At 40.8% G+C, this 25,734-nt stretch overlaps 1 protein-coding gene and 1 pseudogene across 1 annotated transcript; both read left to right on the top strand.

The window, feature by feature from the left end:
- Positions 1–16,911: 16,911 nt before the first annotated feature.
- TMEM225 (transmembrane protein 225) lies at positions 16,912–19,793 on the top strand. Its single transcript, XM_005902666.2, has 4 exons — positions 16,912–17,089; positions 17,966–18,112; positions 18,442–18,576; positions 19,558–19,793. The coding sequence occupies exons 1-4, from the start codon at positions 16,912–16,914 to the stop codon at positions 19,791–19,793; spliced, it is 696 nt and encodes a 231-aa protein (XP_005902728.1).
- A 2,960-nt stretch (positions 19,794–22,753) lies between these two features.
- Positions 22,754–23,700, top strand: LOC102281084 (olfactory receptor 8B3-like; annotated as a pseudogene).
- Positions 23,701–25,734: the final 2,034 nt, after the last annotated feature.

Raw genomic sequence — 25,734 nt, 5'->3', positions numbered from 1 at the left:
CAGACAACCATCACTCCCAACAGTTGACATGGACAGTTCTCCCAAAAGGCTTTTGTGATAACCCTCATTTCTTTGACCAACCTCTAGCATCAGACCTAACCTCTCTTGGCCTTGCTCTGAGTACTGTCCTCCAATATGTGGACGATCTCCTCCTTTGTAGTCATTTGCTTACATACTCTCAACAAAACACTATAGAACTCCTCAATTTTCTAGTTGATCGAGACTATAGAGTACCTCCCACCAAGGTTCAGCTCTCTCTTCCTAGAGTCACCCATCTCAGAGTCCTTTTAACACCAACAAAAAGATATACTACTACCGGTAGAAAGTCCCTTATATCCACCCTACCACTCCCTACATCAAAAACAGAGATCCTGTCCTTCTTGGGGTTAGCTGGATATCTACACCTCTACATTCCTAATTTCACCCTCTAGGCACAACCCCTATATCAAGCCTTCCAAGGAGGTCTTTCAGAACCCCTAGAGCTAAAATCAAATATCTGTTCAGCCTTTAACACCCTTAAGCAAACCATTCTCTCAGCCCCAGCTCTAACACTGCCTAACCTTTCTTGCCCCTTTGTACTCTTCACTACTGAGAGACACAAAATTGCCCTAGGATTTTGGGACAAAATCAGGGTCCCACCTTCACCCTTGTTGCTTATCTATCAAAGCAATTAGATACCACAGTTCAAGGATGGCCAGCCTGCCTACATGCTCTGGCAGCAGCTACATTGCTCACTCAGGAAAGTAAAAAACTACTTTTGGAGCACCCACTGTCATTTTTCACCACATGACTTTAAGGACTTACCTTCTCACAAATCCATGATCCTTCTATCTCCTTCATGCATCCAACTGATTCATGTCATCCCTCTTGAATCTCTTGAGTTCTCCTTTGAACGCTGTCCTATTCTCAACCCTGCCACCCTTATCCCTAATTCTTCTGAGTGCTCCCATCCATACTTGCAAAGAGCATTAGAAGACCTGATGCCCCATTTCTCCCACATTTCCTCAACCCCTTTAAATAACCCTGACTTTACTTGGTATATTGATGGCAGCTCTTCTATGACATCAGAAGGAAAAAAAGTAGCTGGATATGCAATTGTCTCTAACACCAAAATTATTGAATCCCAACGTCTCCCCTCGGGAAACTCTTCCCAAAATGCAGAACTTATTGCACTAACTAGAGCCCTTACTCTCTCAGCCAACAAGAGAGTAAACATATACACTGATTTTAAATATACTTTCCACGTCATACACTCACATGCTGCCATCTGGAAAGAACGAGGGCGCCTACCTACTAAAGGCTTTCCCATAACTAACACCCTGCTTATACTCCAACTTTTAAAAGTAGCTAACATGCCAACTGAAGTAGGCATCATACACTGCTGAGGTCACCAGTTGGCCTCAGACCTCTTTTCATGAGGCAACTAAGCCACAGACAGAGAAACAAAACAGGCCTCACTCCAATCACTAGCTCAACAACATATAGTAATTCCCAACATAAAGCCCCTTTACCTCCCCAAAGAAAAACCATGATTATTACAAGAGGGAGCACAACCACAGGAGACTGGTTAAAAAAACAGAGTTGCTATGTCCTTCCCCAGTCTCAGACCACAGGGATTCATCAGGCCCTACACATAAGCACTAAATCTCTTTATCATCTCTTAACCTCTTTTCACCTATCCTTCTTTCACTCCTACAACAAATCACTCACTCTTGCATTATCCGCTCCTCAGTCCCACCACAAGGAGCCCTAGGGAACAAGCCTGCTCCCTCATGCCCAACACATGAGGCTCCAGGACATATCCCAGGAGAGGACTGGCAAATTGACTTCACTCATGTGCCTCCAAAATGAAAAATAAAACTCATGCTCACTCTAGTAGACACTTTTTCAGGGTGGATTGAGGCTTTTCCTATGAGATCAGAAACTGCCTCAGAGGTGACAGTTTCTCATACAAGAAATCATCCCTCGCTTTGGCCTCCCACTCTCTCTCCAATCTGATAATGAGCCAGCTTTTATCTCCCAAATCATTCAACAAGTAGACCAATCCCTTGACATAACTTGGAAATTACATATTCCTTACAGATCCCAATCCTTGGTAAAAGTAGAAAAGGCAAATTCTATTCTTAAATGTACCTAACCAAAATCTCTCTAGAACTGCAAAGGCCATGGACCAAACTCCTTCCCATGGCTTAGGCTCACATTAGGGCTACTCCACAAGCCCCATCTTTCCACAGTCCTTTTGAGCTCATGTATGGATGCCCTTTGGAGAAGGCAATGGCACCCCACCCCAGTACTCTTGCCTGGCAAATCCCATGGATGGAGGAGCCTGGTGGGCTGCAGTCCATGGGGTAGCTTAGAGTCGGACACGACTGAACGACTTCACTTTCACTTTTCACTTTCATGCATTGGAGAAGGAAATGGCAACCCACTCCAGTGTTCTTGCCTGGAGAATCCCAAGGATGGGGGAGCTTGGTGGGCTGCCGTCTATGGGGTCGCACAGAGTCAGACACAACTGAAGCGACTTAGCAGCAGCATGGATGTCCTTTCTCTTAGGTCAGTTTCCTACTGCCAGTCCCTTGTTGGGAGATTATCCTCCCACCCTTAACCTTATTAGACACTTCATGAGAGAGAGAACATGCAGATTGCTCTCTCCTAAAGCCTCATCAAATGAATTCAGCTGACTTAACAATCATACCTGGGGATCGAGTCCTGCTTAAAATCTTACACCATAATAATGTCCCTTTGAGGTCGTTCTAACCACACTAACAGCTGCTAAATTATCAGGTCATTCCTCTCAGTTTCATATCTCTAGATTAAAGCTGGCCCCAGGAGACTCTCCATCTCTGCCAAGAAACATTCCCCACTCAGACGTTCCTTGCTACACCAGCACTGTTCTGGGACCCACCAGGCTTCGACTGGATCAAATTCCTGAACAGAACAGCCAAAAACAAATATCGATAAGTAAAACAAAAACAGATGTATTGGTTACGAATTGGACTAGGATTACCCCTACTTATCCTATTCACAATAGGAGTTTACTCTTTGTCTCCCCTTGATAGTGGACTATCAGTCAAAAGATTTCCTTCTGTTTTGCCTACTTCTTCATTCAGTTCAGTTCAGTTGCTCAGTTGTGTCCAACTCTTTGTGACCCCAGGGACTTCAGCACACCAGGCTTCCCTTTCCATTACCGACTCCAAGAGCTTGCTCAAACTCATGTGCATTGAGTCGGTGATGCCATCCAACCATCTCATCCTCTGTTGTCCCCCTCTCCTCCCACCTTCAATCTTTCCCAGAATCAGGGTGTTTTCCATCAGATCTTTTCCAGTCAGTTCTTTGAATCAGGTGACCAAAGTATTGGAGTTTCAGCTTCAGCATCGGTCCTTCATAGTTCTTGTTTTTTGGGTCATGGTTCTCTTCTTACTGTGATCAGCCTAGATGAATTCATTATCCACTTTCCTTCACATAATAACACAAGCCCTTACCTTTCCTGGAAACACTACTGTTATTGATCTCCCTTTATTCCTTGACATCATAAACAATCTTTGTCTTCAGGGAGATTTCATAGAGCTCACCACACCAACCCAAATTGATTCCTACACCTGGATTCTTATTTTTATCACTTTCTGCTCTTAAGCATGGGACGTCACATTATGATTTTACTTTTACCCCCTCTTCTTTTACAGTCCAAACTTCACATTAATACCCTCCCTATAACTCACCCTGCCCCAAACCTTGCTACCTATTCAGAACTCTAAATCTGACCCATTGTTTATGCAGTACCTCAAACTCAACCCTGCCAATCATTGCTGGATTTGCTTATCCATCTTCTCACCCAGAGGATGGGCACTCCCCATTTCCACAGGTAAATGGACTCACATAAGCACTTCTCTTTATCATACATATGGAGGAGAATCTCTCTGTATATCATATATGTGCTATTTATATTCAACTGATCAAATTCATAATCCTGACAAGATACTAAACTCCCTTCTTACAGATCTCACTTCTACTCATAAAGAACCAGCTAGAGGAGGACCCACCATCTCTGATGTTCGTCCACAACAACAGGCTCCTTCCTGCTTTTCCAGACAGAATTCTACAAACAATTCTTACCTCCAACTAGGAACTCTACCACCACACCTCTGTAATCACATTTCATACCTCTCCTTCCCTTCAGGATGATCCATCTACCATGTCTCAGGAACTGCAGGACATTCTCTTACTTTCTCAGGGAGCCTCCCTTCTGCTTGTGGCATAAATACTCCTCTTGCAGAGGCTACACTGTGTAGTTCACTGTCATTTTCAGAGGCTATTCACAAGTTCCCAGAAAGGCTCCTATTTGCTATTGATTTCAGCTTTTGTCTTGTTACCCCTGGAATATTTTTCTTATGTGGAATCACTAATAATTTATGTCTTCTCACTAACTGGACAGGAACATGCACCCTGGTATATCTGGCCCCAGATCTTCCTATTGCTCTTAAGATTCAGACACTCCCTGTCTCATTAACTCAAAACCTGCAGGGGTTAATAGTCACCTATTGCTCTGGCTAAGCCATGAGAAAATCACCATGGGAAAAGAATAAAAGCAAAATACAACAATACAGCATACCCCAAATAAAAGTGCATTAGGTTGATTAGTTGGGGTCATCATGCCCTGCTAAACTAAGGAAAAACATAGTGTGGACCTGGGTCAGCTCAAGTTCAGAACGCTGCTTGTGCACACACCAGGATGTTTTCCCAAGGCATATGCAGGTCTGTGACCTCAAGCCAGGTGATATCCTTTGTACAAGAAAATAATAAAGATAGTTTGAAGTAACTAATAAAATGGGAGACATGACTGGGGACAGAGGAGGCTGACTTCACCATAGCACGACAAATACTTTCTGTTTGCCAATACACTAAAAACAGGAATGTGGATCCGAGAACAGGGCTCTTGATCCAAGAGGTCCTGAATCCCCCAGTTCCATCTTTAAAACCTTAGTTGTGTTTCTAGTTTCTTTTTCCCAAATTGTGTGTCAATCACTTTCGATCACTACCTGGTGCTCTGGCCGCAGCAATAATAGAACTAGACAGGCAATTCAATTCATTTCTTTACTAATCGATTTAGGAATAGTTGCTAGGATTGGGACAAGGACCACAGGACTCACAATTTCCTTAAACTACTCTCAAAGACTTTCTAAGGACCTCACTGAGAGCCTAGAAGAAAAAAAAAACTACCAGCCTTATCACTATCCAAAACCAACTAGATTCCCTGGCAGCAGTGGTCTTCCAAGCAGAAGAGAATTCCTCACAGCAGAAAAATTCTCCAAGCCAGGCTTCAGCAATACGTGAACCGTGAACTTCCAGATGTTCAAGCTGGTTTTAGAAAAGGCAGAGGAACCAGAGATCAAATTGCCAACATCTGCTGGATCATCAAAAAAGCAAGAGAGTTCCAGAAAAACATCTATTTCTGCTTTATTGATTATGCCAAAGGCTTTGACTGTGTGGATCACAATAAACTGTGAAAAATTCTGAAAGAGATGGGAATACCAGACCACCTGACCTGCCTCTTGAGAAATTTGTATGCAGGTCACCAAGCAACAGTTAGAACTGGACATGGAACAACAGACTGGTTCCAAATAGGAAAAGGAGTACGTCAAGGCTGTAAATTGTCACCCTGCTTATTTAACTTCTATGCAGAGTACATCATGAGAAACGCTGGACTGGAAGAAACACAAGCTGGAATCAAGATTGCTGGGAGAAATATCAATAACCTCAGATAGGCAGATGACGCCACCCTTATGGCAGAAAGTGAAGAGGAACTAAAAAGCCTCACTAAAAAGTGAAAGAGGAGAGTGAAAAAGTTGGCTTAAAGCTCAACATTCAGAAAACTAAGATCATGGCATCTGGTCCCATCACCTCATGGGAAATAGATGGGGAAACAGTGGAAACAGTGTCAGACTTTATTTTTGGGGGCTCCAAAATCACTGAAGATGGTGACTGCAGCCATGAAATTAAAAGAGGCTTGCCCCTTGAAGGAAAAGCTATGACCAACTTAGCATATTAGAAAGCAGAAACATTACTTTACCAACAAAGCTCCATCTAGTCAAAGCTTTGGTTTTTCCAGTAGACATGCATGGATGTGAGAGTTGGACTATAAAAAAAAGCTGAGCACTGAAGAATTGATGCTTTTGAACTGTGGTGTTGGAGAAAATTCTTGAGAATCCCTTGGACTGGAAGGAGAGCCAACCAGTCAATCCTAAAGGAATCAGTCTTGGATATTCTGAAGCTGAAACTCCAATACTTTGGCCACCTGGTGCAAAAAATGGACTCATTGGAAAAGACTCTGATGCTGGGAGATTGAAGGTGGGAGGAGAAAGGGACGACAGAGGGTGAGATGGTTGGATGCCATCACCGACACAATGGACAGGAGTTTGAGTAGGCTCCGGGAGTTGATGATGGACAGGAAAGCCTGGTATGCTGCAGTCCATGGGGTTGCAAAGAGTTGGACACGACTCAGCAACTGAACTGAACTGAAAGGTAGCAGCAAAAAACTTGACAGACAGGTCCTCTAGAATACCTCAACACATCAGTAATTCATGGGAAAACTGGTTAAGCTATTGGAATTGGATACTCTGGGTCCTACCTTTTCCAGGCCCTCTTCTTCTACTTACCCTTATTGTAACTTATGATCCATGTTTAATGTGTCTTTTTTCAAAATTTCTTCAGCACCCCTTACAAACCTTCACCAACCGAACTATCCACAAGCTACTTCTGACTCACTCAGATTATCAGAAACTTCAACCCCACACAAATCCCCTTGACCCACATTCCAGCCTTTTCTTATCTCACCCCCATGATGCCCCTGTCCCACAGGAAGCAATTATGGAAGATTGACTTTTGGCCTTTATCCTAAATCAAGAAGTTTGGAATGATAGGACCACATGGGGTCTCATTGTTAAGATGGCTCATTATGCTGACCTTGCAAAGAATAAAATCACAGTGATCCTTGAGACTGACCAAACTGCCCAAGTGACATTTTGTTTTCTCACTGGTGTTTACTACTCAAAGCTATGAGACCACCAGACTCCAGACCTCTGCTTACATGACCACAGGTCTCAACTACAGGCTAAAAATTAACAGTCCCTTCAGAGAATTTTTCATTGGTGCGGTATAAGAAAGACCTTGTCAGAAGGGGAGGATGCTGGTTATTCTTAAGGGCCAGTCACTGTCTTGTTTCCCTCTAATAAATTTCCCTTTCCTTGCTGGACTTCCCGGCTTGCTCTCTTTTCCTCTGCACTCGCCTTACACTTAGGTGCATTTTGGAATTCAAAAACAATTTAGCAATCTAAAAGCTAAGTTTTTAAATATTTCCATGCACTGCCTACTACTATTAAAACTATGAGAATTGAAAGTATTTTTTCAAAGGTAAAGTCTAGATCAGCGTTTCTCAGTAGAAAGATAATGCAGGGTCTTTCCTGGTGGTCCAGTTGTTAAGACACCACCCTTCCAGTGTAAAGGGTACAGATGTGAACACTGGCTGGGGAAAAAAGATCCCACATGCCACATAGTCAAAAAATTAAAAAGAGAAAAAAATTTAAAAAAGGAAAGATAATACAGTCACATGAGTGATTAATGTTGTAGAAGCCCATTTTTTTTCTGAAATCAATTTAATACTGTATTTAATTTGGTATATACAAAAACTTACATTTTAACATATGATGATGTAAAAATCCCTATGAATTAATTTGTGCTTTTTTGTACAAATCTTTGAAATTAATAATGTGCTTATATTTACAGTACACCTCAAATCACACTACATTTCAAAAGCTCAGTGACCATACAAGGCTAGTGGCTGTAGTATTGGACAAATGGGTCTAGAATATAATTTTTTTTTTTAAATCAAAGTTGACAGTCAAATAACTGACCCGTTTTAAAGAAGAGCACCATTAACACAAAAGTGGCAGAAAGAGCACTGAGTCACGAGTCAAATACATTTTGCTTCATTGCCAGTGCTAACACAGTGTAACATCTGACCCATCAAAGAGGCTCTCTGAGATCATGTTTTAACCTGAAATTAAAAAAAAAGAAAAAATACTTCTAAGAATTATCATGCAAATTAAATAAGACATTTCGTGCAGTGTCCATTGTGTATAAAAATATTTCCAGTATTAAAATTCTTGTTTTAGAGGCCAGTGATGTCACAGACTAATTCACACATATTTAAGTAAGCAAAGTGAGCACTACACATCTGAGTCTAAGATAGGTCTCCACAGGCTCTTCTCTCAACTCCTGTGGCTTCATGGCCTGCAAACATCAAAACCTCTAGCTTACAGGAAAACCAGGAATTAATTTAGAACCTGTTTGTTTTAATTCCTATACAACATGAACATTGTGACTGTGAAACTCACCTTCCTCCTCTGAAACTAGCTGAGTATATTTTCTTTCCCTGTTCTCATCACTTTAAGAGCAAAGATGTCGATTGTTCCTTTTCTTCTTTAAGCTAAGAAAAAGCACATTTGAATGAATGTGACTTCTGTTCTCAGTTCAAGTATTTTATGCCTAGAAATATAAAAGCAAATGTTCCTCAAGGGATTCTGACATCTGGGGTTTAGTGGGCTGAATATTTGTAAGAATATATCCTATAATATTATTTTTACATGCAGAAACCTGCCTGATATCATCACATTTCCAGAACAATGTAATTATCATAGCCCCATATCAGATATATATTTAGAACACAATGATGAAGAAATGGAATATGTAAAGAAAAGAGTGCAATATTCTCATAGGAATTATTTTAAACTATAGTGGTAGATTTCCAGTCATATTTTTAAATAAGATGTGGATAAAGCTTTAATTAAAAAAAATAGGAATAATTGAAATATTACATAAATTTACCCTACTTCAAAATTATTTAAAGCTACTCTTTTTCCTTTAAAAATTTTTATTGACATATAGTTGATTCACAATGTGTATCAGTTTCAAGTGTAGCAAAGTTACTCAGTAATATATATGTCTGTATATATGTATTCTCTTTTAGATTCTTTTCCTTTATAAACCATTACAAAATATTGAATATCGAATATAATTCCCTGTGTTATATGGTAAGTCCTTGTTGTTTATCTATTTTATATGTAGTAGTGGGTCTCTGTTAATCCCAAACACCTAATCTATCCCTCCCTCCCTTTTCAAATCTTTGGTAACCTTAAGTTTGTTTTCTATCTCTATTTCTATTTTGTAAATAAATTCATTTGTATTGTTTTTTTAGATTTCATATTAACTGATATCATTTTTGTCTTTCTCTATCTGACTTATTTCACTTAGTGTAATAATCTCTAGGATCATCCATGTTGCTGCAAATGGCATTTTTTCACTCTTTTTTAATGGCTGAGCAATATTCCATTGAATATGTTATATATATATCACATCTTCTTGATATATCCATCTGAAAATGGACATTTAAGTTGCTTCCATGTCTTTTTGTCATTGTTATTTAGTCACTAAATTGTGTCCAACTCTTTTGTGATCCCTTGGACTGTAGCCCACCAAGCTCCTCTGTGCATGGGATTTCCCAGGCTAGAATTCTGGAGCAGGTTGTTGTTTCTTCCTCCAGGGGATCTTCCTGACCCAGGGATCAAACCCATATCAAACCCATGTCTACTGCTTGGTTCTTGAACTCTTTACCACTGAACTATATCTTGGCTATTGTTAATAATATTGTTATGAACATGGCGTGCATGTATCTTTTCAAATTAGTTTTTGTCTTTTCTGAATATATGTCCAGGAATGGAAAAAATTTTGTCATATAACTTTAAGTGACAAATGATGGAATCTTTTAAATTTATTTATTAAATATTTTAGGGAGTTCTGTCCGGAGAAGGCAATGGCACCCCACTCCAGTACTCTTGCCTGGAAAATCCCATGGATGGAGGAGCCTGATAGGCTGCAATCCATGGGGTCGCTAAGAGTCGGGCATGACTGAGCAACTTCACTTTCACTTTTCACTTTCACGAATTGGAGAAGGAAATGGCAACCCACTCCAGTGTTCTTGCCTGGAGAATCCCAGAGATGGGGGAGCCTGGTGGCTGCCGTCTATGGGGTCGCACAGAGTCGGACACGGCTTAGCAGCAGCAGCAGCAGGGAGTTCTCTCACATTTCAGTGACTAGGACTTGGTGCTTTTACTGCTATGGCTTTGGGTTTCAATCCCCAGTTGAGGAACAAAGATCCCACAAGTCACAGAACATGGGCAAAACAAGTATTGAGGATGTCTACTACAGATGAGCACACTGAAAGATGATGCAGCATCAATTCTTTCACAACCTTGCAGTCTAGTGAGGAGAGGACTGGCCAACACATGCCTCATCCTGACCAACTGCTGAATGAGTGAAGCACTGTATCCAGTGCTCGTTGGCTTAGAACCATCACTCCTAATATATCAAGCCCATCCCTGAGAGGAGCAGCAAGTAATTATAAAAAGCAGTAGGAACTGGTTGAGTTTCAGAGATGAGACAGACCACTACTGTCTATAGCAATAACAGCAGTCCTTAGGGAAGGGTAGATTTTAAACTGTCTTCAGAAAATTCACTTAGGTTGAAGCATACATGGGGATATTCAGATGTAAGATAAGCTAATCACCACCAGATACCTAATTCAATCAGAATATTTTGTTTTTCTCCAACTTAGAGACTCATGCCCTGAAAAAGAGGTAAGATATGCTAATTTATACAAGAAGATTTTCATTTCCTGAAAGAAAAATCACAAAGTAAGATTGGGTTTTCCCCCCTCAGATTTTTGAGGTGTAACTGACGAATAAATATTGTGTATACTTAAAATGTAAGCTTCCCAGGTGGCCCTAGTTTCAAAGTATCCACTTGCCAATGCAGGAAATGCAAGAGTCAAGAGTTCAGTCTACAGGTTAGGAAGATCACCTGGAGAAGGAAATGGCAACGCACTACAGTATTTTTGCCTGGAGAATTCTATGGACAGAGGAGCCTGTTGGGCTATGGTCCATGGGACCTCAGAGAGTTGGACATGACTGGGCAATTGAGTACACACACACACACACACACACACACATACTTAAAGTGTACAACTGATGATCTGATGTATTGTGAGATGATTATCACAACAAGCTAACACATCACCACTTTATATACTGACTATTTTTTAAAGCTTTCAATTATAAGATAAAGTCCTGGAATCTAATGTACAGCATGTGAATCTAGTTCATAATACTATTTTGTATACTTGAATTTTGCTCAGAGATCATCTCTCAATGAAAGGAAACGAGTCCTCAAAGGTATGATTTATGGTATTAGAAGAGTAGATATTTGACACAGGATTCTCACTTATCCTTAAAATAAAGTATTACAGATAAGCATCTGTTCTCCTTATATGTGTTCTAGCAAAATTATTGCATAAGGTCTATTGGAGCCAATATTTTATTTTTTATTTTATGTATTAAAAAAAAATTGGAGTTAAGTATTTTAAACACAAAACTTCAGGTATACCCAATACCTATACAAGCTCTCTACCAGCCCATGAATCACACATATCGTGAATAATGTTTAGTTAAATAAATCTCATTTCAGACTATTATGATTCTGTGTGTGTGAGTGTGTGTGTGTGTGACTGTCTCACCACACAAGTAGTTTGTTTGGAACTAAAATTTATTTGCAATTTGCTACAAAATCATCTACCAGATTGCAAAAAACACTAAATGTAATTCAAAGGCAAGGGCAAATATTTGAACTATCTCATATGCATTTTGTAATGAGGATAAGTCAAAATTAAAGGAGCTAAAGCAATGTCTTCACAGTTACACCAGGTATCCCTCCCAATGTGGAAGGAGATAATCTAGGTGACTTGCTTTCTGTGCTAACTCATGTTTGTTGAATTAAAGTGAGCTGAGTCCCTATACATAATTGTTAACATGTTTTCTGACTTAGAAAAATTATTTCAAATGTATCAAATCCTTCTCTGTGGGGCACAGCAAACCATTGATCTTATTCTCATACAGATAATTACATAATTTATTTTCCACCACTGGCATGGTGTAGTCATCCAAAAAAATACTAAAGGGTATATGTACCTCTAGGAGATATTTTTCTTTAATCCTTAGACAGAAAATAATATAGGATTTGGATTATTAGGATTATGTGAAATAACATGTGAAAATTAACTCAGCTGCTGCTTTGGGGATACCAATATAGAAGATTTTATTGACTTTATACCTGTCACTCTCCTTTGCTTCCTTGGGGAAAGCTTCTGGAATGGAATAAATCTTAGAGATCAAGAAGTTACACAGAGAGACAAGCATTAAAAATAAACACAGAGAATGATTTGGCTGCCATCTCTCTTCTTCCTCTTTTCCTTTATCCAAAAGCTATGATTTAAGTGCTGTCTCAAGGTACAGGAAAGGAGAATGTTTAAAGTCATGTGAGCTACTAAAAAGCCTGGACACTAGAGAGGTAGTTTTGTCTTTTCATCTTGTTTTTTAATTTTTTAGCTCTTTTTAATCTATGACCTTCTGAAGCTTTCTGTTGGGGCATTCAGGTTTGGAAAGAACTGCTGCTCCCTTCAAACCCTGCTCTCACTGTCCTAAGTACAAGCCACCAGGGAGAGTGCCCACTCCACCACCACCCACAGTGCCTGGGAGCCCCCATGGGCACCCTGGGTTTGCTGCTGCTCCACCAGACATGGCTGCTTTAGTCTGAAGGGAGCCTTGGTTGGTGGAGTGAAGACACATTCTCACACATGGTCTGCATGACTGTTGTGCTTTGCTGGGTGTTTATCCAACAATTGGAGAAGACAGTGGCACCCCACTCCAGTACTTTTGCCTGGAAAATCCCATGGATGGAGGAGCCTGGTAGGCTGCAGTCCATGGGGTCACTAAGAGTCGGACACAACTGAGAGACTTCACTTTCACTTTTCACTTTCATACATTGGAGAAGAAAATGGCAACCCACTCCAGTGTTCTTGCCTGGAGAATCCCAGGGACGGGGGAGCCTGATAGGCTATAGACCACGGGGTCGCAAAGAGTCGGACACAACTGAGTGACTTTTTACTTTACTTTCCTTTACTTTATCCAACAAATGGTAATGTGTGGCAACATCTTGTAGAGATTTCTACCAAAATCAAATACGGGTTTTTAGATACTTCAAATACTGTAAAAATGCAAAAGGAAATGGTTCAGAGTCCATTCTCAGTGAGAGCTTCATACTGTCCTCAGGTTTCTACCTGTCAGAGGGAAATAGAGCTAAAGTGGCTCCCTCTAACCCCAGGTTGTCTGATTATGCAAGTCTGGGGTTGGAAAATGAATTTTTTTTTATTTCAGTAGCATTCCAGGGAGGTACGTAATCAAGAAATCCTGGACTAGAATGTAGCGAAATGCCACTGCCCAGTTCTGCACATGACTCTGTCCTGAAGGTGAAAGTCCACACCTCAGAAAGACATCTGATGAAGAAGGGGATGGGGAAGCCAAATAACGTGAAAAGTATCTGAGTGGAAGAACACACATAGACCATAGACGTGCTTTATAGAGACTCCCCCCCATAAACACTGCAATCATCACCTTCGCTAACTTTCAACAGGCAGAAGGGGATCTTCTGCCCATGTATGTGTGCCCCAAAGTTCGGGCTGGCCCTCTGTGCCTTTCTCTTCAAGATGTCAGGAAGAGCTGTTTCAGCTCCAGGGATCATGATAAAGTGTTGCCTAGAATACATATCCCATAGGCAGGAATCAGACCATCCAGGTCTTAGATAGTGAGGAGTATTAGCCTACAGTCTCTCACTCCCAAGCTGAAGGGTATTCCAAGTAGAGTAGAGGGAGGTAGCTATCACACTTTCATTTAGAAATAAAGGAAAACAAATATCCAGGAGAGAGACTCAGAAACAACACAGTCCCAGACTTGTCCATGATACCGCAATCCAGGGGATGGAGTCTTAGTGGGTATTCTCGTCTTGAAACTGGATCACAGAGGCACCTAATCAAGTGCATAAGTGACACAGACACTGCTTTAGATGAATAATTATTCCATTTTTCTTTTTGGTCTCCAGAGTTCCTGGTGTTTAGTAAAAGATTCTGCTTTTTGAGGGGAAGAGGGAGAGGAGCTGGGCTCCAGGGAGGTGGGGGTGAGGGATGCAGAGAAGAGAGGCCCAGGTGGTCTGGGCACTGATCTTCCTGCTCTGCTGAGAACCTGCATTCATTCCTGCCCTCAGGTGTGTGAGAGGAGCTGGTTCCTTTCTTTCTTTCTTAAAAATAATCCATTTACTTTATTTATGGCTGTGCTGGGTCTTCCTTGCTGCATGCAGGCTTCCTCTAGTTGCGGCAAGTGGGGGCTACTCTTCCTTGCAGCGGACGAGCATCTCATTGAAATGGCTTCTCTTGTTTCAGAGCAAGCGCTCCGGGTACACGGGCTTCAGTGGTTGTGCTGCACTGGCTCAGTAGTTGCAGCTCACAGGCTCTCCAGGGCAGCCTCAGTAGTTGTGGCTCACAGGCTTAGTTGCTCCTCAGCATGTGGGATCTTCCCAGATCAGGGATCAAACCCATGTCCCCTGCATCAGCAGGTGGATTCTTAATCACTGTGCCACCAGGTAAGTCTCAGGAAAAGTTTTAATTGTCCCAGATGGGACTATGTTCAATTATTTACTAGTTAATCTTGAAATCATGAATGCTACAATATTATAATTTCACTGGAATGTAAAGATACTCTTTACATTCCAGTGGGAAACATGTATATGTGTGAACACAGTCCCAAATAGATTTAAATGGTGAGTCAAAATTAACATTAAGATCTGTCTAATGTGAAAATATATGAGACATAAGCCAAGAGTGAACCCTAGCATAAACCATGGACTATGGATGATAATAATATGTAATTGTAGGTTTATAAATGTAACAAATGTACTACTTTGGTGGGAATGTTGAGAACAGGGAAGGCTGTCCCTGTGTGGGATATACAGGGAGTATATGAAAACATCTCTGAATCTTCTGCTCAGTTTTTTTCTTCTGCTCAATTTTTCTGGAAAAACATAACTGCTCTTTAAAATATTATTTTTAAACTTGTTTAGTAGGAAAAAGTATGTGAGATATAGCAAACTCTGTGCACAGATAAACATGGGTCACCTTAAATCCTGGCATATTAAAGAAGTTTTAACTGTTTTTAGAAATTTGAGAGATTAAAAAATTAATTGGAAAGAGAAATAATGAGGTAAAATTTAAAGTAGTAAAATCTATTTAAAATAATATTTTCATATGATAAATATGTAAAGGGATCTTGAAAATATCAACGAATTGATAACCTTCTATAAACCAGATTAAGAAAACAAAGAGGGAGAATAAGTAAATCCAGGAGGAGAAATTACTCCTCATCTTTTAGTGACACCAACAAATATTTAAGGATGAATTTCTCTGGGTTTGTTTCAGAATAACTCAGGGATGAGCATTGAAGCAGGGTAAAGGGTACACAGGAACTATCCCATCAGTCTCTACTTTTTCAAAATCGCATACTTCCCTTTTGAAACTAAAATTCTGATTTTCTTTTTCCAGTTATTGTTATTTCTTTAATCTAGATGACTATTTAAAAAAAAAAATGTAAAAGCCAACAATCTCCCTTCTACTTTCACTTCTCCCATTGTTCTGCAGAGAATGCCATGCCCAAAACCACCAGTGACATTCTAATCATCAAATCAAGTGACATATGTTCAGCTTCCACCTAATTAGATTTCTCTGCATTAGGAATCTAATGTCTCCTCAAAACTCAAGCTTCTTTAATTATTCAGCAGCATTTGTATTCTTGTAGCTGGCGCTTGTGGTAAAGAACCTGCCTGCCAATGCAGGAGACATAGAGACAGGAGCTCGACCCAGGGTGGGGAAGATCCCCTGGAGGAGAACATGGCAACCTACTCCAGTATTCTTGCCTGGAGAATCCTATGGACAGAGGAGCCTGGCGGGCTACATTCCACAGGACCACAAAGAGTCGGACACAACTAAAGCGACTTAGCACGCATGTACACACACATAGCCTTGCTCTGACCTCTCCTTCTTTTCTCCTTTTCATAAATGATGATGTTAATCAGAATTTCCTTCGCTGCCTCTTGTCACCTTCTGTGTGATATTGTCTCATGGTGATATGCACATTCATGTTTCAACTGCCTTTCCTAGGTTGATAACCCTTAACTTACAATTAAGTTTCAAGAGTAATTCTATCATATGCCCTGTTCATCTCACCATAAGTTTAAGGAGTACTTTAAACTTAAACAAAACCAGTACTTACTAAATTATTTCTCATAAGCATGCTTGTGCTTGCTCCCATGGTTTACATCTTATTTAATGGCATCTTGACTCCTGTTTTCCCTAACTACGTATATGATTTCTTCTCTGACCTGTATCTCACTAATCCCTCACCTATCGTCAAAACACCCCAAATTATGAGTGGGCATTCTCTTTTGTGATGTTAGCTAGCTGACATAGTGATCCAAATACCTTGTGCATTTCATTGATCCCTATCTAATGTTCATCAATCTAATGTCTTCCATCATACACGTCTAACTTCTTTCAGGACTGCTAGTTGCTCCTATATCTGATAGTGTTCTCTATGTGTGACATCATACCTCCTTCTGTATCTGGATCCTCTTTCAAGGCCTCTAGGACCTAGGTGCTTCCATAGCAGCAGGTCTCAGGGTCAAGGGTCAGGCCAAGATGATTCCATAGCAGTTGGGAGCCATGACGACAGACTAGCCTAAGTGGAGGAGTGGGGAACAGTGGGATTTATCATTTGTTTCGTAAGTTACTTCAGCTTCTGCCACTGCCAACGTGTTAGGAATCACTAAAAGCTAGAATTTTGCCCTCTTTCTTGTGACTAATCATATCTAAGAAGAAGCACGTGAGATATTGGTGATGGTCTCTGCTTAAAATCTCCAATCTCAATGGTGCACATACTAGTCAGAAAGGTCGAGGCCACGAACATGTTCTTCTCCTCCTGGATCTTAGTCTTCTTGGCAGTAGGAATCATCATAGAAGAATGGGCTGAACTGAAGTTGGGACCCCAAAAACCTACAATAACCCACAGTCCGTGGATATGTTGTACTCCCCTGTGGCCATCAGGTCAGTGCTATTATATGGAAAGAGATGGGTAGAGAATGAGGGTTCATCCTTCCTTGACTTCTGTTCATCTCAGCATTATCCTCTAGTGCAACTGCCTGTGGTTGCAGTGTGCCTACTTCCATAATCAACAGTCAAGGCCTACCCCAAAAGCTCAGTTGCTGCTGCTGCTAAGTCGCTTCAGTCGTGTCCGATTCTGTGCGACCCCATAGACAGTAGCCCACCAGGCTCCGCTGTCCGTGGGATTCTCCAGGCAAGAACACTGGAGTGGGTTGCCATTTCCTTCTCCAATGCATGAAAGTGAAAAGTGAAAAGTGAAAGTGAAGTTGCTCAGTCGTGTCCGACTCTTTGCGACCCCATGGACTGCAGCCTACCAGGCTCCTCTGTCCATGGGATTTTCCAGGCAAGGGTACTGGAGTGGGGTGCCATTGCCTTCTCCGCAAAGCTCAGTATTAGCATGTTTTGGAGAAAGGCTTAGAAGCTCACAGACTTAACTGATGGATCTCTGAGAAGCCCTGACAGTAGCAACAGGGTATCTAGCACATCTAGAATGTGAGGATATAAAAGAAAGGTGACTGGCAGCAAAGAAAACATGTTACATTGCCACTAGAAGAAGACAAGAATGTTTAGCAAGAAATACATTTTGAAAAAATAGAAGAGAAAGAAGTTTACAAGATACAAAGATAGAGAAGTTTCTTTTGGTTCCGTCTCCCATTTAGCTTAAGACCCCTACCTCTTTCTTGCCCCATCTTTGCTCTTTATTATTTAATCAAATGTTTCACCTCATTCTTGTTTACCTAGAGATTTGTGTGCCCCAGGTAGAAATGAGCCAGAAGAAACATCTGTCCTCCTCTCAATACAGCTTCTTCTTTTCAACAGATGGCCTGGAAGTGATCAGGAACATTCTGATTGTGGTGCTCAGCCTTTCCTTCATGCATAACTTGCTCCTGGGTTTTGAATTCACCTATATGATTCCTCAAACCAAATATACTCTCATTATGACTGCCTGCCTTGCTTTCCTCACAGGTAACTCCCTGTCTTCTTTCACAAGTAATTTCCTGTTTTCCCTAACATAGGATTGGAGGCATACTTGTCTTCCCTAACATAGGATTGGAGGCATACTTGGTTTGTAGGTCCAGGCTGTGGTCTCTGACTAACTCAGCCCTCCCAGTTCTTTGGCTTAGATACGCAGCTGCCAAATATTATCCACCACTCAAGTGGCATTGACCTTTGGACAAGATGCAGTTGTGCATGTTAGGGGTTGGGAAGTCAAGCATATCTTGGATTAAGACTTAAGTACGGGAGCCAGGGTCCATCAGAAGGGACTTTTCTTTCCCCTTTTGTCTGGACATCAGGCATCCTTCTGCTCGGTGCACTCCTACTGTATCACCACATGCTACGTCAAGGAGAATCCGTGTACTACTCAAGTTACAAGATCAGCTGGATCATTTTCACTGCGTACTTAAATGTTTTATTCTTATTCATCTCTGGTGAGTGTCTTCAGGGCCCTTGATGAGAGCTAAGAACCAATCCATCTCTGATAGGTGCAAGAGTGAGAGGATGGGAAAAAAGATAGACGGAAAGTTACCAACCTTTGCATTTTAAACGGCTAGTGGGGGAGTTAGACTCGCTCTGAGGATGGTTCCTGAAAGGATGTGGGCTGAGTGAGATGTTCGATACGCTTGCCTGCAAGGGAACCCTTCCTTTCCACCTTTTCTTTCATACCTGCCCCATTCAGAGTGGAGATAACAGCTAACTTCAAGACTAAAGAGAGTAACTGATAGGGAATGTTCATTCATGTGGAGGCAGTGACCCTGGGGGCATAGTGTCCTGCCAGGACAGCCTGAGGTCACAGAGAAACAGTGTCTGATGCACAGTGACCACCTACAAACACCAGAGACTCTTATAAGAAGCCTTTAAAATTTCCCTTGGAATTAAACTCCCTAACTCAGAAGCACATCTGTCCTCTGTCAGAAAGAATTCTCAATTGTGTTGAGCACTGCCTGTGTGTGTGCTCAGTCACTCAGTCGTGTCTGACTCTTCCATGACCCCATGACTGCCAGGTTCCTCTGGCCATGAGATTTCTAGGCAAGAATACTGTAGTGGGTTGCCATTTCCTCCTCCATGGGATCTTCCCAACCGAGGGACTGAACACAAGTCTACTGCATCTCCTGCATTGCAGGTAGATTCTTTACCTGCTGAGCCGTCAGGGAAGCCCCAATCTTGTGCATGTGTGCTCAGTCGAGTCCGGCTCTTAGTGACCCCATGGACTGTAGTTGGGCTGTGTTTAAGCTATTCTGCACACACTTCTAAACTCTCCTGCTAAAGCATCCCCCTCCTGAACGGCTTGGGGCAGTTCAAAAGGAACCATTAGGCTTTAGATCTGGGCCTCGTGGCCCATAGGGAGGGAAGTGTTTCTGTGACTTTTCTATTGTTCCTTCATCACCCTCCCTGGCTTCTCTTTTTCCCAGGATTCCTCTCTCTCTTACAGTACAAGCAGCCCATTGATGGTTCTGGCAGCCTGATCCCCAGATCTGCCAGAAAAAGTCAAGTTATGGAGCAACATGGGGTTTCTATCAAAGTTGTTTCGTTACCAGCAGGTACTGCAATGCCTCGTAGTATTGTTCGATTACACTCTGCCCACATGAAAGAAGATTCTCCAGAAAGACTGAACATCCAAGCACGTCGTGTAACCTGGGCTCTGTGATTTGACAGTTTATTTTTCAGTATATGTTCATCTTGATGGCAAAAGCTTGTGCATATGTGGTGTGTGTAGGTCCAGCTGTATGGTCTAGTTTGGCATTATATAAATGACTAAAACTGGGTTGGGGTCTATAAGAAGATCCAGAAGCCTCAATTTTTTTTTTTTTTTACCCTGACCAGCTTTTATTTGTTCTCACCATTTAATAACATGTTATTAATATAATAAATATCATCATATAACTGATACTTGCTATATTATTAACTCTATCACAATAATTTAGAGTAATGTGCACTACCTTTAGTCTCATTGACTTTATTGTAAAATATTTCAACCCTTCAGAAAAAATACAAAACAACATGATAAACACCTGTATATACATCACCCAACTTTCACATTATAGGTATAACTGATATTCCCCTAGTTCTTTTTCTAATCTCAATTCCCTCATTTGTTTCACTGCAAAACACGTTTAATGATGCATTGTTGATAATTTTACATTCATGTCATTTTTCTTACAACTTTATGCATCTGTAAATTTGTAGAGAGTAGCTATCCCAGGGTTCAAAGATCATTAAATGTCATACTGTATGGATTATTTTTAACAACTCACTTTTTTCACTCAACTCTATGGTTTTGTGATTTATTGATAAATTTTGTTCTACTTCATTCATTCAAACTACTGCTAAGTTTTTCCCTTTAGAGGTACAATGTGAAATACTCATTTTCCAGTTGATGAAAAGCTAGCAGTTTTCTTTTGTTGTTGTTTTGTCACAAAGTTGTATGTGGCTCTTTTGTGACCCCATGGACTGTAGCCCACCAGTCTCCTCTGGCCATGGGATTTCCCAGGTTGCCATTCCCTTTTCTAAGGGATCTTCTTGACCCAGGGATCAAACCTATGTTTCCTGCATTGGCAGGCAAATTCTTTACCACTGAGCCACCAGGGCAGCCCTGTTTTCTTTATTCTGTTACAAATAGTGCTGCTATGAATATTCTTATACACAGTTCCCTCTGCCCATGAGCTAGAGTTTCTCTTGGGTATTTAGGACTAGACCAGCTGTATCAGAGAATGTTTTCAATATGATAATTACCTGTGTTACTGTTTGTTCAGTTGCTAAGTTGTGTCCTACTCTTTGGGACCCCATAGACTGCAGTATACCAGTATCCCTGTACTTCACTATCTCCCAGAGTTTGCTTGAACTTATGTCCATTGAGTCAGTGATGCTATCTAACTATCTCATCCTCTGCCGCCCCCTTATCCTTTTGCCTTAAATCTTTCCCAGAATCATGGTGTTTTCCAATGAGTTGGTTCTTCGCGTCAGGTAGCCAAAGTATTGAGCTTCAGCTTCAGCATCCGTTCTTCCAACGAATTTTCAGGGTTGAATTCCTTTAAAATTGACTGGTTTGATCTCCTTGCAGTCCAGGGGACTCTCAAGAGTCCTCTACAGCACCACAGCTTGAAAGCATCATTTCTTCCATGCTCAGTCTTATTTGTAACAAATACTAAAGTGTTTCTTTTTATATGTGTACTTTTCTTAAACCGTAAGCTCCTAGAAGGCATAGGATTGTCCCCTAATAATTCCTCAGTACCTGAAATAACACCTATCAGAAACCCACAAAAGGGTAGGGCCATGCTACTGAAACAGCTAGGCATATCTTAATGATGCTTTTCCTGCACCACACTCAGGTCTACAAAGAAAAACACTGACTTAAAGCTATATAAGCTTTTGTCTGTGGGGTAACAATTCTATTGTAATATTTAAAATTGGTCCCAAGAAACATAGGAAAAAGGGTTTCTCATTCTCATTCCAATAAAGTGTTTATTAAGCAAATATTTATTCAATACCTACTGCATATACCAGGTGTTACTCTAAGTTGCTACAAAAATAACACTGAACAAAATAGACAAAATCTCTGCCTTTATGGAACTTAGATTCAAATGCAAGTGACCATATGAATGCATGTGTTGTGGGAAAACAAACTAAATAAATAAGTGGCTCATATTTCATAGAGGAGTAGGTGCTGTGTATTCAGGAAAGGTCACCTGCTTTTCTATTTGAGGATCTGCCCCATTTGGCAACAAACCAAAATGTATGCAAAATGGATTACTTCCAAAACATCATTGTTATAGTGAACTCAGCTTAAATGCAGTGTAGGTAATTTCTCTTTACTACAAATCATGATCTCTGGGGAAGACACAATGAAAACCTAAGACTTCTAAGTTTTAATCAGGTCCCTAGGATTTCCCAATTCAATAACCTCTGAGTCATATTAGCAGGTGGCTCCCTGGGCACCAGCAGATGTTACTTCCACCCCATAGTCTGGAGAGGACACTCTGGCAGAGCCACCATCAGAAATTATGACCTGTAACTCATGGCACCTCAGAGCCTGGCGTACCGAGGTCTGTGCTCTGGCTCTCTCAGTCCAAAATGCACTCACAACAAAAACAATAGCAAAGAAGAAGAATCTCTGTTCCGGACTGTTCATCTCTAAAATTCATCATAACCACTTGCTTTTCTTTAAGAATAAGGAAGCAGAGGTAGCAAGTCCCAACATTGAAGTCTCAGTGCTGAAGGGTGAGTGTTGAATTTTATCTGTCCTGTTACTCATCTTCCAAACCTCATCTATAGAAGCCAAGGACTCTGAAATGATGTGCCTTCTCTCTGCTGAGCTTACCACTGATCATTGGGTGGGCCTGGTAAATGGTCAGGGCAGAAGTAGAGCAGAGATGCTGTTGTCATGAGATTCGGGGTCACTGAATCTTAACCCTGTAGAACTTGCCCGTTAGTGTTTTTGATACACATCTTTAAAAATTCCCTCAGCGTTTATACAGAAGAGAAAACAAAGGCACAGACGGGTGGGTTGGGGTTCCTTCTCACATTCTGGGTCTCTCTCATTAGAGTGGGGTTGGGTGGAGAGAGTGGGGTACTCATTTTAACATTACACTCTGTCCTGTTCCCACAGTTATGTCCTAGGGAAGAATGGCCCCAGGGAACGAATCTTCAGTGACTGAGTTTATCCTGCTGGGTTTAACACAGCAGCCCGAATTCCAGCTGCCTCTCTTTTTCATTTTCTTAGCAGTTTATGTGGTCACTGTGGTGGGGAACGTTGGCTTGATTATTCTTATCGGTCTGAACCCTCCCCTGCACACTCCCATGTACTACTTTCTCTTCAACCTTTCCTTCATTGATCTCTGCCACTCCTTTGTCATTACCCCTAAAATGCTGATGAGTTTTGTAAGCCAGAACATCCCCTCTTATGCAGAGTGCATGACTCCTGTCTGCTTCTTCTCCTTCTTTGTTATTGATGAGTGCTGTGTTTTGACATCAATGGCCTATGACCGATACATGGCCATCTGTAAGCCCCTGCTCTACAAGGTCTCCATGCCCCGTCAAGTCTGCCTCTTGCTGACGGTGAGTGTATATGCAATGGGGCTTGTGGGTGTCATGGCCCACACTGGGTCCATGCTGCAACATTCCTCCTCTCCTCCAGCTCTCCTGCACAAGCACCTCCATCAATGAGCTGGTGGTTTTCATTGTGGTGGGTGTCAATATCATAGTTCCCAGGGTCACCATCTGTTTCTTATACCATGATCCTCTCCAACATCCTCCACATCCATTCTGCAGAGTGCAGGTCCAAAGCCTTCAGTACCTGAAGCTCCCACATAATCATGATTTCTCTTTTCTTTGGATCAGCAGCATTCATGTATCTCAAAACTTTTCCTTCTGGGTCTCTGGATGAAGATATAGTGTCCACAGTTTTTTACACCATTGTGGAGCCAATGGTGAATCCTTTCATCTACAGTTTGAGGAACAAAGATGTCCAAGTTGCACCAAATAAAGACTTTGAGGAAAATGGTGTTCTAAGTGGAATTTGTTACTATTTGTTAGTACTATTTGTTACTAATAATTAGTAGTATTTGTTATCAATAATTAGTACTATTTGTTACTACTAATTATTACAAATATCACTCTTTCCCTTCCCTGTGACAGCCAAGGTGGTTCTTTCTCAGATCTTCACTGTGAGAAACTGCTGGGGTGTTTTGGAGGTAAAATCCAAGAAAGTGTGGCAGTCCCCTAAAACTGTGGCTCCTATGGTGTGCTGCAAGTCTTTGGGGTTGCAAAGAGTCAGGTATGACTTAGTGACTGAATAACAATGAATCTTAATACATATTTAATACAAACATGCTATTTCCAACTCTAATCTAGCACCACAGAATTCATTATAGACTTTCCTTTTTGTGTATTTGTAAATTCTTTCTTTGATGGTGTCACTTACTTATTTGACTGTACATTATAAGGAGAAAGAGTTTAAAAAAAAAAACCTGTATATAAGCACTGTACTCCAGAAGGTAAATGTGTTTCTCACACTGGTATTGACTTTCAATTCTGAAGCTATCACATGTGTACTGAGATTGAATGAATGATAATAAATTTAGATAATAGAAATTTTGTTATAACCAAATGCCTTTTCCTGACGAATTTGCTTATGACTGGTAATGATGCTGTACACTCTCACTAAGTGTAGTGGTAGGGCATTCCTTGCTTTCCCTTTGTATCTGACCAATTATTAAAAATCTACTAAAAATCTGGATGTCTCAGTCTTTATTCTTAGAGTGGGAAGAATGAGAGCCTTGACTTAGGTTGGTTTAAAGAGGATTCAAAGAAGAATCAGCTTTAACTGTGATTTTTATTCCCTGCCCCTGAAATATTTTCCATAAATAAAACAGATTTACTTTTGTATAAATACAAGAATAGAGTAATATTTAAATTACTACTAAAGATGGAATAAACTTAAATTGTAAACAATGGAATGCTACTTAACAGTAAAGGAAATGGCTATTGACACATGTAACAAATGTGATGAACATTAAAGGCATCATGACTATTGAAAAAAGCCAGTCTCAGAGATTCCATATTATTTGATTTCATTTATTATCCTTCAAATGACTTGACTATGGAGGTGGAGATGAAAGAGATAGAGATGGAGAAAACAGATGAATGTGGAAGGGGATGGGTGTGACTATAAAAGAGTAGTATAAGAATTTCTAAAGGTAGTGAAACAATTCTGTATCCAGTCATGGTGTTGCTACATGAATATATACAAAGGATCAAATTGCACAGATCTACACACATGTACACACACACAATGCAAACACTCGGTGCCTATAAGGCTGCTAAAATCTCACTGTCTGTAGTCTTGAAGTCTTGTTACCATTACTAAACCAGTGTCAATTTCCTGGTTTTACTGTTACACAGTAATTGTGAAAGATGTCATCATGATAGGAAGCTAGATGGAGTTCAAGGGACTCTATGCATTATTTTAGCAATTCCATGTGAATCTATACTTATTTCAAAATAAATGTTAGTTGAAATCTCGTAAGCACAAGTACAAATTAATACATATCTAGGAATTATAGTCAGATACGCCTGAGTGACTGAACTGAACTGAACTGAACTGAGGAATTCTAAAGTCTTATTTTCTTGAAATAGAAGTCTAAGAACAGTGATTTTCTTATGTGCTCTATGCTTAGTCACTCAGTCATGTCCAACTCTTTGCAACCTCATGGACTGCCAGGCTGCTCTGTCCACGGGGATTCATCAAGCAAGAATACTGGAGTGGGTTGCCATGCCCTCCTCCAGGGGATCTTCCCAACTCAGGGACTGAACCCAGATCTCTTGCATTGCAGATGTATTTCTTACTGTCTGAGCCACCAAGGAAGTCCAAGAATACTGGAGGGGGTAGCCTATCCCTTCTCCAGAGGATCTTTCCAACCTAGGAATTGAACCAGGGTCTCCTTCATTGCAGGCAGATTCTTTACCAGCTGAGCTACCAGGGAAGCCCCTGATTTTCTTATAGACTTAATTTATTAAAAGCAAAGACATATTGAGTCAGAGCAGCCCAAAGAAAATTTTAATGGAATATTGGATTAGAATTATACCTAATA

Source organism: Bos mutus, chromosome 29 (assembly GCF_027580195.1).
Source record: "Bos mutus isolate GX-2022 chromosome 29, NWIPB_WYAK_1.1, whole genome shotgun sequence".
Classification (NCBI taxonomy): Eukaryota; Metazoa; Chordata; class Mammalia; order Artiodactyla; family Bovidae; genus Bos; species Bos mutus.
Note: the sequence above shows the minus strand (reverse complement) of the source record. Positions and strands in the feature narration are given on the sequence as shown.

Bases quoted from the DNA above. Each gene is read 5' to 3' on its own strand.
- TMEM225 (XM_005902666.2), top strand. From the start codon at position 16,912: ATGGTGCACATACTAGTCAGAAAGGTCGAGGCCACGAACATGTTCTTC. The intron at 17,090-17,965 runs GTCAGTGCTATT...TCTTTTCAACAG, and splicing joins TACTCCCCTGTGGCCATCAG to ATGGCCTGGAAGTGATCAGG. The intron at 18,113-18,441 runs GTAACTCCCTGT...TCTGGACATCAG, and splicing joins CTGCCTTGCTTTCCTCACAG to GCATCCTTCTGCTCGGTGCA.